Below are 16,628 nucleotides of genomic sequence, written 5' to 3' on the forward strand. Positions count from 1 at the left end.
TGGCACCTTTTTCTATTTCCTCTTGGTGTTGATTTCTGTAATTCAATTCAACTTCTGGGATCCAGGCATCTTTAGTGAAATTTGCGTGTTGATGGTATATATCTTTCCAGAAAGTTGTAATTATCTCTTCTAGTTCTTGTTTATTTATTTTGGCTTCATTTTTATCATATACTGCTATGTCACTTGTGGTATTGTTTGTGCCATGTGTCCTTAAGCAGTTTGTGTTTCCATAGTTTTTTCATGTCTTTTTCCCTTTTATTTTTTATTTATTTATTTATTTTTTTGTATAGTGTCTTAGCTTTTTTTTTTTTTTTTACTTCTCTTTGGACTTCAGCTTTTTTTTATTTTGCAGAGTTTCCAAAGTTCCTCTTTTTCTTAAGCATCTAGAGTATTTCTTCCCCTTCTGTTTATAGCTCTTTGTTCTTTGGTTTTCTTCATTATTTCCACCCCAAACCATGGGGCTCAGTCTTTATCTATGATTGTTTGGATTTTCTTTTTCTTCTTTAGTGTTTTTTCTGCTGCTGTCATCATGGAGTTTTCTGTGCTTTCTAAGGTGCTGTGTTCATTCTGATCTCTCTTCAGTGCATCTGTGGCATTTTCCCCAGATATCATAAGGTTTTTGCTCATGGTGCTGCTTGTAGGTGACTTTGTTTATGGGTTTATTTTGTTTATATTGTAAGCTGTGAATTTCAAAGTGTGCAGTGAGGAAGTTATGGTTGGATAGGTTATAGTGCTGTTTAGTTTCATCTACCTCCATTGCTCTGAATTTTTTATGCATACTGTGATTTGTGAAGATGAAGTCTATGGCACTTCTTTGTCCTCTGCTTTCCCATATTATTTCTCCTTCACAGTTTAGGTCATTGTTCAGTAGTATGAGGTTGTGCTTTTCCATTAGATCTAGTACTTGTTGACCATTGTAGTATGTCTGTGGCCCTTTGAAACCTAGGTGAACTTTGAAGTCTCCTAATATCACAAAATTTGAGTTTTCTTCTTGGCTGGAAATGAAGTTTTCTATTTCTTTGATTTGTTATTTGAGGGGCAGTATACTAGCATAAGAGATAGTATTGTCATTTTATATGCTATTTGTACTGTGAGTGTGTCAGGGTTGTTGGTCCGTTGTTTTGTTATAGTTAAGTTATTGTTGGTTTTGTGGGTTATCAGAAGGTCTCCTTTTTAGTCAGATACGAGTAGTTCTCTGATTTGGTCAGTGAAGCCGTAAGTGTCTGGTACTGTGACTGTTCTTCTTTTTTGGTAGGTTTTGGTGATACATAGTATAGTGTGTTCACCTACTAGGCCCAGAAGCTCATTTAGCTTGCGCGTTTATGAGAAGTATTTTTAGTTCATGTATTGTGATTTTCTTTTATTTTTTGCTGATGTTTTGTTGTTCTTGGAACTCTGACTGTAGGAGCTTTCCATTTTATGTATACCACCCAGTTTAGCCCTTCTCCTTTTTTTTCCTACAAGGCCTGTCTTAGTTTATACTGTTGGTTTAGCTCTTGTTTTGTCAAGTCTACAGCAATCCCAATATTCTTTTTTCTCTCATTTGGCTTGTGGTTCAGATTTTTGTCGTCCTTCAGTATTTTTCATTTCTCACCTTCATTGCCTAGCTTTACTAAGACTGGTCTGATCTTTCCCTCTACTCTTTTGCCTAGTCTGATTACCTTCTTTCAGTTGTAGTTTTCTGCTTTCAGTGAGGTCTGGAAAAGTTAAATACATCTTAGTTCCTTGTGTATGTGGGGTTATCCCTGAACTCTGTCTACTGCCTGAGTCAGAAGCAATGCATCAAGACACTCCATCATTGCTTTATTACATGATAACAATTCCTCTCACGCATTCAAGAATGTATAGACCAGCGAAGAAGAAATCTATTTTGTGCTGCACCTTTTTATCCTCCATTCACAACCATTCTCTACTCACACCAATCTCTTGTCTTTCCCTGCCCTGCCCAACAGAAATTTCCCATATACCCAAGGCTCCCTTCATCCCATCCATCTTATTCTCAGTCTTCCTCTCAGCTTCTCTCCACCCACCTCTGCTTCCACACCTTTTATGTTCATCTTTATCCACGTGCTATTATCATGTACCCAAACCATCCCAGTATTCTTTCATCAGCCCTATCTGCCAGCTACCTTTCCACCCCTGCTCCTGTCTTCACCTCATTTCTCACTGCATTAATCCTCGTCACCCCTACCATGCTTCTCAGACACATTATATTAAATACCTTTAAATTTCTCCATTCTGCCTCATTTAATTTCATAGTCTCTGTCCCCATACATTGTTGTAGGAACAATTGCCTCTTCGTACAATCTCTTTATTTATTGGGCGTTGTTCCCATTGTCTTTGTAAACATATTACTTGGAAGTTTTGTGTATATCAAACTGGTTAAAATCTGGATACTAGGAAAATATGTATAATATTAATACAATCAAATGTCCAATGGATTATTTCTACATGGTAGGGACCATGATCATTATACTGATTGGAACAACGCCATAAACATTGTTACAAATTAATTTTACATCAACAAAAGTATAAGTTAATCAGCATTAACATGCAGTCAATCATAATGGAATGTAAGCCATGGTATGTACAAACCAGATAGATTCATCTTTGAGAATTTTTTTGGCTAAATCTCCATCGTCAGAACAGACCTTTGAAGGCTATACTTGACATACATGAATACATACAAAGGATTACAAAGGCGGAGCATGCTGACAGGAGACCTTTTGATCCATATCTAGGTCGGATGCGAAACAAAAATCATATTAATAATAAAATAATAAATAAAAACTATAATAATGTAAATAACAAATAAAATACATGAATAAATGCATAGGTATAGTTAAATAATAAACAAACAGGTAAATGGTAAATAATAATAAATTGACATATAACTAATAATAAATGAAAATCAGACAGACAAATGATAACAAAAACAAATAATATAAGATAAATTATAATCATTACAGCATCTTACTTAGGTATTTATCTAAATGATTCGCTTCGAACTGAACTACATTGCACTACCTGTGCAGGAAGTTTATTCCATTCATTAACTACACGGTTGGCAAAGTTGTTTCTACCTACTTCCAAATTGAATCTATTTCCGGACATTTTGAGACCATTGTTTCTTGTCTGATTCTCATTCAATGTGAAAAATTTGTCACTTTTGATGTCAATTCCCTTTAAAATCTTAAAGACCTGCATCAAGTCACCTCTGAGTTTACGCTTTTTTTTTTAGGGAAAACAGATTCATGTGTTTTAGTCGATTTTCGTATGATTTATTTTTGATATTTGGAATCAGTTTTGTGGCTCGCCGTTGTACTTTTTCCAGTCTGTCAATGTCTTTAATGAGATTCGGTGACCATACGGAAACAGCATATTCCAAATGTGGACGAACTAACGATTCATATAGTTTGTTAATGAGTGATGGACTTTTGAAATCAAAAGATCGCGCAATCAGTCCTAGAATCTTATTTGCTTTCTCAGAGGCTGAAATACACTGCTTGGATGATTTGAGGTCGTTACTGATAATTACGCCGAGATCTTTTTCACTATCCACTTTTGTTAACGAATTTCCAAATAACTTGTAATCGTACCTACTGTTATTTTTACCTATGTGCATTACCTTGCATTTACTTGTGTTAAATTTCATTAGCCACTTTTCAGACCATTGCTGTAATTGATCTAAATCTTATTGAATATCTAATTGGTTTGAGTGATCATTTGCCACTCCGCAGTTTTGTATCATCAGCGTTCACACATGTACACACATATACACTAATTTTACATACGTGTACATGCATGCATACATACATACGTACATGCATACGCACATGTATACAGTATACACACGAACAAACATACACACAAGCACACGTGTTGATAAAATGGTGAGTGTGGTGTATTGGCCACATAATTCTTGGAGTATGTGTGCTTGCGTGTGTGTGTGTGTGTATATATACATATATATATATATATATATATATATATATATATATATATATATAAATATATATATATATACACACACACACACACACACATATATATATATAAATATATATATAGATATATATATATATATATATATGAATATATATGTATATATATATATATATATTTATAGTGGCTAATTGTTGCCTCTGTAACTTGAAAATATCAATACCAACGAAAGCATCCCCTTTTAAATTTGCGCACATCGAATGAAACTGTGTAAGGTTGCGGACAAATGAAGCTGACACAGTAGCGAGCAATGTTATACGTGTTTTTGTCTGGTAACTGTAACGTATTCACTATTCAAATATTGTGTACTGCAAGGTAAATGAACATGAGATCGCAACGACCTGTCCAAGATACATGTATAACTAACTTATGAATTACTGTTGCTGAAAACGCTCAAAACGTCCCCAGTTTCTTAGGGTCAAGACGTCCCCACGTCCTTTTTTTTTATCATCCTCAGGTTCAAAAATCCTCCCACTTTCTAAAGGTGAAAACTAACCCAGGTCATAGCGTCCCCAGTATTTGACTGTGGTGGAGAGTGTGACAAGGTTATAGTTGTGGTCCAGTTCGAGATGATATGCACATATCTTTCTGGTTTATGAGATACTGTTGACACAGTCAAAACGTCCCCACTTTCAAATGCCGAAACGTCCCCTGGTAAGACGCCCCCGTTTTCTTTTAGGTTTGAATGTCACCAGATCAATATATCCCAAGCCAAAACGTTCCTAGGCCAAAACGTTCTCAGTAATTCTCGAGTGGCGAACGTGCGTGTGGTGTAGAAGGTCAGGTAGACCTCTGTAATTGACGTGAACGGAATGGCCAAGCTGCATACGTTTGTGGGGAACAGAGTCCCCCACATGTGCTTCTACGCGATATTTTGGCTTATAGTATCGCCGCTGCAGAAATGGGATGGGCAAGGAATGTATAGGTGTGGTAGAAACAGCTGGCCTTAGACCTTGTAGTACATTTGAGTAGGTTAAGTCCATATTACACCTGTGCTACAGGCATTTGTATCCTCATGAAAGCACAAACTAGGCCCTGCCGAGCCATGTTTCGGTCTGGATGGGTCGTTTGCTACTTGAGCGTACGCAGGGTGCGTATAGGATGCCAGGTTTTGGTGTCCAGGTCAGTTACCTTCTGTACTTGTCACTAGCAGTGTGCGACCCAAGGCTCGCGGTCACTTTTGTAGTTAGGGCAGGCCTCGGGGCCCTGACTGCCGACCCAGCCTATGTCGGCACTTGCACTAACCATAATAAAACCAGCAAACCAGCATGAATCTCATTCACTCCCTTGACACCAAAGCACAAGTAACGTTCGCGTAATGTTACACGTTTAATTGAAGCTGCATGACACGTATTTACTCACAAGATAAATATATAGTACAATAATAATAAGTATATTAAATAAACAAGTAGATAAATAAAATGAATGTGTTAAATGTGGGTGACCTGCTGAGATTTTTATCCCTCACAACATTGCTTTAGTAGTCATTAAGATATCCACCCATTTCAGTGTCATCTATATGCTAGCAAACCTCTACATAGAATATATAGAGGAATAATAAAACCTCTGATGTATAGATATCACATGAAAGATGTGCATTAGTGCGTAGGTTCCCAAACTTTACCATGCCAAGGACCCCCCCAGATATTTAAGTCCCATCCGAGGACCCCCAGCCAATCAAAAGTTATTATTACCATACCAAGATACCCATTACATGCTTATAATGCAGTAAATTTACTATTTGCATATTCCTACACAAAGAAAGTATAAAAATAAGCATTTAAAATATTAAAAAAAAAGTATTGTTTGAAATTCAATACAAAGTAAAATTGGTAGAAACAGCCACAATAGATAGATAATTACAGTATGTACTGTCACCACAGATAAAAAAAAAATACCTTCATAAAAAATGCAGAATTAAACACAAAAGCTATCAGACATATCTTGTTTAGTGGGATGGATAGGCTTGATGGCTCCTACACCGTTGATCAATGCGGGGCTTGATGTTAGTGCCAAACGCATGTCGTTGTCCACCTGTAGGCGTGCTCTGTGCTTGGTTTTGAGTATTGTCAATGTGGAAAATCCTTTTTCACATAAGTAGGTTGTGGCGAATGGCAAAATGTATTTCAGAGCCTTCTCAGCCAGAGCATGATATTCACTTCTTGAGTAGATCCAGAACTATGGCAATGGAAGGGCAGAGAACTTTATTTTCATACCCCCATCATTTGATATTTCAATGAGTTCCTCTTGCAACTTCATATCAAGATGTGCAGTTACCCCGGCTGTGAAAGGGTTTCTAATCCAGTCCATGTGGGAATTTTCCAGTTCAGGGTAATACTCCCTGAAGTAGCCTTGCAGATAAGATAGATGGGACACAATGATGGCGGTGATGTCTTCACTTGATGCCATACATTCTTGGTGATAAAATGGGAACATTTCAGTGACTCCTTCCTGGTATTTGCTTTCCCACAATGAAAGCTTTTGCACGAATGCACGTACTTTGTCCTTCACATTCAAAATGCATAATTCAAGGCCTTGCATGCTCTTGTTTAGTACATTTAGATGTTGGAATATGTCTGATAGATATGCTAGCTTCAGCATCCATGACTTGTCCTCAAAATAGATGCAAAGCTCTGATTTATGTGTTGAGAGAAAAACAGCTAACTCTCTCCGCAGTGAGACACTGCCCCACGCGATAACCATCGCACTTCAGAGTGGAGCAGCAAGCCATGAAAATCAGCATCCATTTCGTGACAAAGGGCTTCAAAAAGTCTAGCTTTCATAGGATGTGCTTTTACATAATTCACTGTTTTCACAACAATCTGCAGAACCTGATACAGTTCATCATCAATGCGTTTTGCAACAAGTGCCTCGCGGTGGAGCATGCAGTGTGTGCTGACGACATTTGGGGCCCTTTCTTTTATGAAAGCAATGACTCCACTACGTTTACCTGTCATAGCGGCGGCTCCATCAGTACACACACCCACACAGCGTAACCAGTCAATGGAATTCTGTTCCATGTATTCATCCAAAATCCGAAAAATATCCTTCCCAGTAGTTCTACCCGTCATGGCTTTGCAGAATAGTATCTCCTCAACAAATTTTCCCTCACTGATAAATCTGATATACACAAGCAGCTGTGCTTTGTTTGCGACATCTGTGCTCTCGTCCAATTGCAGTGCAAAGTACTCACTGTTTTTCACTTGCTCCAAAAGTTGTACAGTGACGTCCTCGGCCATATCATCTATTCTTCTGCTCACAGTATTGTTTGATAGAGGTACCACATCAACCTGGTTGACAGCATCGTTTCCAAATAACTCCTGAACAACGTCTCCGATTGTTTTTTTTTTGCCACGAGCAATATGAAAAGAAGCTAAGAATGATGCTTTCAGTGCTCTGTCTGGAAGTGTGAATCTCTGTTTGAATGTATTTGCTTGGCTAGCTACTGATGACTTTTGTCGTTTGAAGAAATTAATGGATTTTGTGGCCTCAGTTGAATGTTTTTGTTGTAAATGTCTTTGTAGTTTCGATGGTTTCATCCCTTCATTGGAGAGTATCTCTTGACAGATAACACACTTCGGGTACTCCACTCCATCGTTTTTTACCACAAAGGTAAACCCATATGCAATATATGAGGAATTATACTTTCTCAGTTTTGATTTTCTCTCCTTTGTACCCAAACTACTTCCTTCATTTTGTCTTGATGAAGTAGCAATGGAAAGCTCATCAGTCGATTTTTGTTTTAAAAACTTTTCCATCTTCAGTTCACACTTTCTGTAAGCATAGAATAAAGCTTGAATGAATATAAATAGTAATTAAAAAGAAACAAATGAAATATTATGACAGATCTAAAAATGTAATAGAGAAGTGCTGGCTGATTGCACAACAAAATATCGATATCACCGACACTATAATGACAGAGAATCAGTGTTGTATATTTTTATAATTATATAGTTTTTTCTGGAGTTAATTTTCCCCCATCGTGTCGCGGACCCCCTAGGACCTTCTCGGGGACCCCAGTTTGGGAACCACTGCATTAGTGAATGGTGAAACTAAATTTACCAACTCCGTATGTCAAGTTTATCCATGAAGCGGCCCCTAGACGTTCAATATTATTGCGCAATGTGGGTTGCACAATATTTTGGCGCTAGCCCCTACACGGTCAATATTATTGTACAATATTTTGGGTTGTGCAAAAGATTGTGCCGTATGGAGGCAATATTGAAGGTTGTGCAATATATTGCGCAATCGTGAGCGCAGACGTGCAACCACATTGTGCAAACAGTCAGTCCTTGCCAGAACGTCATAACGTGAACATGTTGACTGACGGTGATCTCTGTTGCGTGATCATTGCTATGGCAGCAAGTCATAAGAAAGGAAAGAAAAAAGGCTCGCAGAAGGGCAGAAAATGGGCCAAACAGTGGCTTGTTGATAGGGAGAAGTACACACACGAAAGATTACTAAATGAACTGAGAGTGATAGAACCGAATGATTTCCGCAACTTCGTACGAATGAACACAGAATCATTTGATGAACTCCTTGCTTTGGTTGCTCCTATAATAGAAAAAAAGAGCACTATCATGCGCGAAGCAATTCCTTTTTAATTCTTTCCTGAAGCTTGTTCTCAAAGAATTAACTTTGTTTATTACTTGTTGTTTATCACCATCCGGGTATTTTTCGCGGTACTTTTCTATCAGCACTTCGTACTGCTCCCCCTTTTTCGCACGATTAGTATAATCTTTGCACTTCACATCCCACAAGGCGGGAAGACTACGGTACACCTCAATAAATTCAGCAATGAATCCTTTTTCGGCTTTCTTGTCACTCATGATAACGCGAGGTTGAGGAGAGACACAACCACCTTACACGACCGCTGGAGAGACACTGGCAGGATATTGCGCAATATAGCCTACAGACGACACAATGTTATCCCGTTTGCGCAATATATTTTCAAGTTTTTGAAAATCACACAATATATTGCACAACCTTTCAATATTGCCCACACACGATCAATTATATTGCACAAACCAAAATATTGCGCAATAATATTGAACGTCTAGGGGCCGCTTGAGATGGGATAAAGTAATAAAAAAACAAAATAATGTCTTACGTTTGTGATTATTCTAACCATTATGTTAAAGTTAAAATTTGTATATATATTGATGTACTTGAGAGCCTTCAGAGCATTATTTTTGAAGGATGGAATAAAAAATATCCAGAGTATTGGGAAACTTTTATTAAATTCCAAATGAGTGTCATGACGCTAAGAAACTGTTTTACAGAATAGAAACTAAGCAGCTCAAATGTCAAAATAGCCAAGAGACATTTGCCCTCCCTTTCCATAAAAATTCTATCAAAGTTACAAAGGTTCTGAAGAAATTGGATGTAAACGTAGTTTTTAATAAACATGATTATACCATGCACAGGACTCGTCCAAAATTGATCGCCAAGTAACAAAGGAATTGTATATACAATTTCTTGTAGAGACAACAATAATTCTTCTTTAGGACAGGCTGGTGAAGGCATAGATAAAGCCTAAATAAATAATATATTGGTTGTGCGGGAGCTATATTTTTAGCCAGGCCAAAATGTTGGCTTGAGAGGAATGTGAATGAATCATGTTTGATCTCAAGCATATATACAAGTAATGTGAGTGTGATTCATAGATATTTTGGATATGACAAACTGATGTCCAAATATGCTACTCGTGCCCCCTTTTACCTGTGTACCTTTATAATCACAACTGTTTCTTTGTATTACTCTGTTAGAGGACGTAGTAACACAAGTATTTAATGTCTTCAAGATTCTGTTCTATGATAATTTGGTACACACACACACACACACACGGGAGGGTAAAAATGTCGATCACGAGTGTAACACATGACCCAAGACCATGGTAAATCACACACACACACACACACACACACACACACACACACACACACACACACACACACACACACACACACACACACACACACACACACACACACATATATATATATATATGTGTGTGTGTGTATGTATATATATATATATAATATATATATATATATATATATATACAGTATATACTTTGGGGGAGAGGTAAAAGCCGTTCAGATTAAGTGTTCTGTTAAAGTCGACAGCAGTTACAGCATTGTGAAGTTTGCCTTCTCAAAATTTCCTACGATGTTTCGGTCTTCGTAGGTCAGGGTGCGAAGTAGATTTCTAAAATTCTTGGTTGTTTCCTCGAGAAGTCTTTCGGCCATCAATCAATCATCTTCTGGAATTGTACTTTTTGGTGATGATACAGATATAACTATGCACTTGGTTGGCATGGACCATATAGATAGCCTTGTCAATCAAGCACATAGTTATACCTTTACTATCACCACAAAATACAACTCCAGAAGATGGTTGATTGGTGGCCGAAAGACGTCTCGAGGAAACAACCATGAATTTTAGAAATCTACTTCGCACCCTGACCCAAGGTAAAACGAATACTACAAGGTACGTTAGCGGGGGGCTGAGGGGGAGCCAGAAAACCTCTCCACTGCGCAGGTAGATGATGACGTCAACGGAAATATCGAGACCAGGGTTCCGCGGGTCGAAAGCTGTCAGTCACTCACACACCAGTGTGTGGAGCGAAGATCCATCTTCTGATTAAAGGGGTAGCTAAGGCAGACAAATGATATATAAAAATGCCAACAGTTTGTATAGTGCAGAAGTGCAATGCCGTTAGACTGAAAGGTGATAGAAATATACATTTCTTTTCACTACCCAAAGATAAACTTAGAAAGAAATGGATTGAATTATGTGGCACACACAATACTCGGTCATCTGGATGTGTATACAACCGCCATTTTGAAAGTAACCATTTATTTGCAACATTTCCTGAAATTTTCATTCAATTGCAAATAGACTAAAGAATCGGGTTAAAACATAACTGAGCTTGGTGGAGTAAAGGTCTACATATAAAATCCGCGCTTGACATGTCATCCCATCTAATAACTCGTCATATTGATATAATCCACCTAATGTGAATGCATGGAAAATATTTTTATAACTTTTCTGGCGGTCATATCTCAGATACTGATAATTTGAGGATAAGAAAGTGTTACTGAGTAATATCAGTATTGTGAACATCATAGTGTAATTCTAAAGTCTACCATACATACAGATGGTTTTCTTTAAAGTTTACATTTTCTTTCACCTCTCTCCCCCTCTGCATTTCCTATGACGTCACGGTGGAAGTGCGCGGAGGGGGAGGGGGTTGCTCAACGTACCTTGTAGTATTCGTTTTACCTTGCCCTGACCTACGAAGTCCAAAACATCGTAGGAAAAATTGAGAAAGCAAACTTCACAATGCTATAACTGCTGTCGACTTGAACAGAACACGTACGCACACACACACACATACACACACACACACACTACTCGGTGGCGCGGTTGGTAGAGACCCGGACTGTCACTACGGCGGCCCGGGTTCGAATCTTGCCCAGGACTGAAATAATTTCAGTACCGCTGCGCTTCGAGTCGTTACTCCAACTCTCGTGGGCGGGGAGTTGGGTGTGTGCGTGTAAGGTCACAGCATTACCCATAGATCGGTCATACGAGCTCTGAGCTCTCTTCCGAGAGGCAGATAGCTGTCGATCACGAGTCCAGCACGTGATCCAAAGACCAAGATGAATACACACACACACAGGGGTATTTTCTTCTTATAAGGAAGGTAACCAAATCAAAAGTCACGCACTCGCTCCCACCCATTCTACTCCCATCCCCCACTCCTTTCCTCTCATATTAGTTCCTTGTTGATGAAGGTTCATCCCTGTATCCCGCCCACTGCCCTGGATCAAAAGAAATGTATCAAGACACAGTACATCCATAGCAAGGCCGCTTCACTTAATCGGCACCCCACCCCCTCTCCGTCCTCTCATGCGGAAAAAAGAGGAGACATGAGAAATCCTTTCGGCAGCGTCAAAATAACATTTAGACATAACATCTCCCATCGCTCCTCCCTTGAATCACAGTATCATCTATATACGGCCATTCTCCACTCATCCCTATCTCCTGCCTTCTCCCTTGCTGAACAGACATTCCCCTCTTGCTCAAAGTCTTTTTCACCTCATCTACCCATCTCATCCTCGGTCGTCCCCTGAAGTTCACTCCACCCACCTCTGTGTTCCACACCTCTTTTACTAATCTTTCTTCACTTATTCTTTCCATGTGTTCACAACATCCTAGTAGTCTTTCCCATCTCCTTTTCCATCCCAGTTCTCCTCATCTCGTTTCTCACTCTATCCAACCTTTTAATTCATACCATACTTCTCAGACATTTCATCTCAAGCACATTTAAACTTCTCTCTGCCTCTCTTAAATTCTAACTCTCCGCCCCACACAGTGTCGTCGGGTCAATCACCCTTTCATATAATCTCTTTGCATCCATCCCCAAACACCTATTTCTCAAGACACGTTTTAGTTCCCCAAAGCATTTACTTGCTTCTCCCAATCTACAATTTACTGCCACCTCCACTCTTTCCTTTCGCGCCACATGCGACCCTAAATCCCTAAAACTATCCACCTCCTCCAGCATCTCTCCTTGAAGATTTACTTCCAATTCGCTGCCATTCTCTTCCTTTGTAGATCTTATCACCTTACCTTTACTCACGTTACCTTCAATTTTCTCCTGTCGCATACCTTTCCAAACTCGGTCACTAATTGCCTTAATCCCTCCTCTGACCCTGCTATAAGATCACTGTTGCTAGCAAACAACAGTTGGCTCACATCCCACTTTTCTCCGTTTTACTTAACTAACTCCAGTCCCCTCCCCATTACCCTCGCATTTACCTCTTGCACCATCTCATTCATATACACATTGAACAGTTATGACGATATGACAGCCTTGACGCAGTCCCACCTTTAACTCAGATCACTCGCTGTCTCCATTTTCAATTCTAACACAGGGTCTATTACTCTGGTAAAAATTAATGACTGCCCTTAACAGCTTTCCCCCCAGTCCCATATATCTGCAATACCTCCCACAGTGCTTTCCTGTCTACCTTGTCATAAGCCTTCCCCCCCCAAAAAAAAAAAAAAAAAATCTTCATCTTTTGCTAAAACTTTCTCACATATTTGTCTTACAACAAATATATGACCCACACAGCCCCTACCTTTTCTGAATCCACACTATTCCTCACCAATTGCTCCCTTTGTTCCTCTCCTAATCCTCTTAATTGAAACCCATAAGCATTCTTAACTACACTCAAACTGATCCATCTAAAACTACTACAATCACGATTGTCCCCTTTTCTCTTGTAAACCGGAACTCTACAGGCACTCCACCAGTCCTCCACTCTACCCTCGCTTGGACACACATTAGGCAACTTCACTAGCCAGTCCACTATTACTGTACCTCACTTCTTCAGACTCTGCATGACACCCATTTAACCCAGGTGCCTTGCCTGCTCTCATCATCAAAACTACTTGTACCTCATCTTTTCTTGTTTTTCCTCCATTTTCTTCACCGATCACCTTCATTTTCTTAGTGCCTCCCACTGCTATCACCGCTCCCACCTTATCCTCCACATTCAAGAATTCTCTAAAATACTCTGACCATCTGAGCCTTTTACCATTTCTTCTCTTCTTGAGTCACCTCCCCTTCCTCCTTGAACTTCCCTCCAAGACATGTTTTTATTGTTTACTGTTAGGAGCATTCCTCACTCCCGGTCCTCACCTCTTCTCTGCCCACGACATTTGACCTCCGAGGTCTTCCAAGGGAATCGCTCGTGGGGCCAGCCCTGTGATTCACAACTCTGTGAGCCCCCCACCCCCATGATGATTAACCAATACCAGGGTCTGCCACGTGAGACACCACAAAGCCCCTTTGAAGGAACTCACAAGTGATACCCGCCTCATACCCTCTACGTGAGTTAGCGGCCTGAGAATATTTTTGCTTCCGACTTCCTTCGCATCATACTTGACTTCACGCCAATTAGGGGCACGGGTCATGGACCTGCCCGTGTATATAAAGGATGGACCAACGCCGAAGATTCAGATTGCATCGAAGCATCATACGTGAACCTGGCTCGCTGCTCCTGCTTTCACACCTCCTCTCCCTTCCTCGTAAACCTGGGAAAACGGATTGAAACACATTCGTCACCTCCCTCCCCGTCTCGCCCCTCTCCTCACTGGCGCCCAACATTCATTGCTAAATAAAACTAACTCTCCATCAGAGTTTGCCTTCAACCAGCCTAACATTTGGCTGCCCAACGTGGGGCAGACTACCAGCCTAATATTTGGCTTGAAGTCGAGGCTGGAAGTGAAGTCGTGTGGAGCCTCGACACTTACAAAATTTGGTGCCACGCTCCTCCCCCCCCCAATTTTACATCTCTCTTTTTTGCCTCATATATATTTTGTTCTGCTTCTCTTTGTTCTTTGTACCTCACATGTTTCGTCCTACTTTGTAACCAATCCCTGAATGCTTGCTTCTTCTATTCTATTGCCTTCTTCAATTCACCCCACTTCTCACTAACCTTCCCTCTATCCCCTCCCATTCTCCATGTTCCACATACTATCGTTGCACACCTTGTCACTCCCTCCTTGAAACACTCCTATTCCTCTTCCACTTCTACCTCTACTCTATCCTTCACTACCTCCCACACTTCTCTCAGCTTCTTATACGCCTGGTCTTTTTCCTTCTCAAATAAACATTTTGCTCTAAGCACCTCTCTACCATCCGCCGTTTTCTTCTTTCTCCACCTATCCTCCACTCTTAACTTACCTTCCATAAAAAGTAAATAAATAATATAAATAAATATAACAAAATAAAATCTGATATACCTCAACTCTCTCCCCTAAGAACATGGACATCCAGAACTCTGCCCACTCTTCTTTTGGATAACACTACATAGTCCATTAATGCCCTATCAACCACTCATACATTGCCACTCTCTCCTATATGTACTTATGCTTGACTCTTTTCTTAAACACTGTGCTAGCTATCATCAACTATCTAAAGAAATCTCCACTATCAGCTCTTTACTATGATTCTTACTGACACTCCAAACTTCCCGACCACCCCAACTACTCGTATAGGTTCATCTCCTCTAGCATTGGGATCTAATACCACTACCTTGACATTCCTCCAAAAACTCTTTACACATTCATTTAGACCCAAAAAGCCTCCCTTTCCTCTATACCCTTCTTACCACCAGGCCCATATGCGCTTACAAAGACCCCATTTTCACCTTCGTCCACATTAACCTTGAAGAAAATTTATTTTATTCCACCACACGCTTTCTTATCTTTTTACTTACTAGTAGAGCCACCCTTTTCCTGTCTCGTCCTCTCCTCACTCCCGACACCCTGTAGATTGATGGTGATCTACATTGAGTTTGGAGGCGTTGAGACAAACGAGGTAATGATTTGTCGTTTTTAACTCTCTTCGTTTAGAATGAACTACATTCTTGGAGTATTTGCCGAGGAAAACTCTGACGGTTGCCAATAGTGGTTGTTGCTACAACAGGGAGCCATATACACTTCATTCTCTACTATCTATTCCTACTCTTATTTCTACAATGTACAATGCATAAGATGAGTATGGACACTCGGTATTTATGCATGGATTATTTATTTATAAATGGGAACACATATAGAAATATAATTGTCGTATCTGATTTTGCAGTTGGCAATGCTGGAAACAGGTGTCCAGCCGCTCGGCCCAGTTGGCCGCGTGACCTCAGCCGCGTTTGGCCCAAATGCCCGCCATGAGGTCAAACACAATAGGAGGTCCCTTGGGAGTTCTCTGGAGACGTCGGACAATCCTTTCTGTACAGAATGCGTGTGTGCGCGCGTGTGCACGCTAGATATATAAATGATTGAATATTCCCTTCAATAATCTTGCAACAACCCTCCCCAGTACACTCCCAAATTCAAAATAGCACCTCCCTTTCAACTTAGTTTCACTTAATACCAACACATCCATCTTCCTTCTCACAAACATACTGCCTATATATTCCCTTTTACTATCATCTGTAGCACACCCACGCACATTAAAAGACCCAAAATTTAGGGTTCTGGTTGGAAAATTCCTCCCAGACCCTTTTATGCCTCGACTTCTCTTAGGAATAGGGTTAAAGAGTGCAGAATACCTAGTCCCATCTCTCCATCCCGTTTTAGCCGCCTTTTACGAAGCAAGTGGGAAAAAATCTGTCAGTATTCTTTCTTCCCCCTACTACAGGGGACAGAGGCAAAAATGGAAATATATTCTCAAAGAAGTGGTACAAGACAGTATTAAGAGAGGGGAGGGCAGTGCAATAAAGTAGCATAATTTCTCTATGAACATAATTTTTCTCTAACATAGACAAAATGATATGTGGTTCTGGTCCGTATGGGCTCCCCATGTAGTCCCTAAAGTATCGGCTGTATGCTACTGAACAAAATTATACCGCACAATAGCATGCAGCCAATACCCATCCAGTAGTGATTTAATCTTATATTTTCATTCTGGCCAATAAAAAAGGGGGCAAATATCGTATGATGGGGGTAACACACCCTGGGTTCAGAGAGAGGAGCTGGACAGTCAAGACCAGACAATTATATGCAAATGAATGATTTTTAGAACGCTATAAAGTAGACAAGCA

The 16,628-nt window shown here is 39.9% G+C and overlaps 1 protein-coding gene across 1 annotated transcript; it reads right to left on the reverse strand.

Moving 5' to 3' along the window:
* Positions 1 to 6,665: 6,665 nt before the first annotated feature.
* LOC143029033 (zinc finger BED domain-containing protein 5-like) lies at positions 6,666 to 8,834 on the reverse strand. The gene is made up of 3 exons (XM_076191374.1): positions 8,669 to 8,834; positions 8,457 to 8,559; positions 6,666 to 7,779 (listed from the first exon to the last, which is right to left on the reverse strand). The coding sequence occupies exons 1-3, from the start codon at positions 8,832 to 8,834 to the stop codon at positions 6,666 to 6,668; spliced, it is 1,383 nt and encodes a 460-aa protein (XP_076047489.1).
* Between the last annotated feature and the right edge of the window lie 7,794 nt (positions 8,835 to 16,628).

Source organism: Oratosquilla oratoria, chromosome 1, assembly GCF_046742065.1.
Source record: "Oratosquilla oratoria isolate Oo_2021 chromosome 1, ASM4674206v1, whole genome shotgun sequence".
Lineage (NCBI taxonomy): Eukaryota > Metazoa > Arthropoda > Malacostraca > Stomatopoda > Squillidae > Oratosquilla > Oratosquilla oratoria.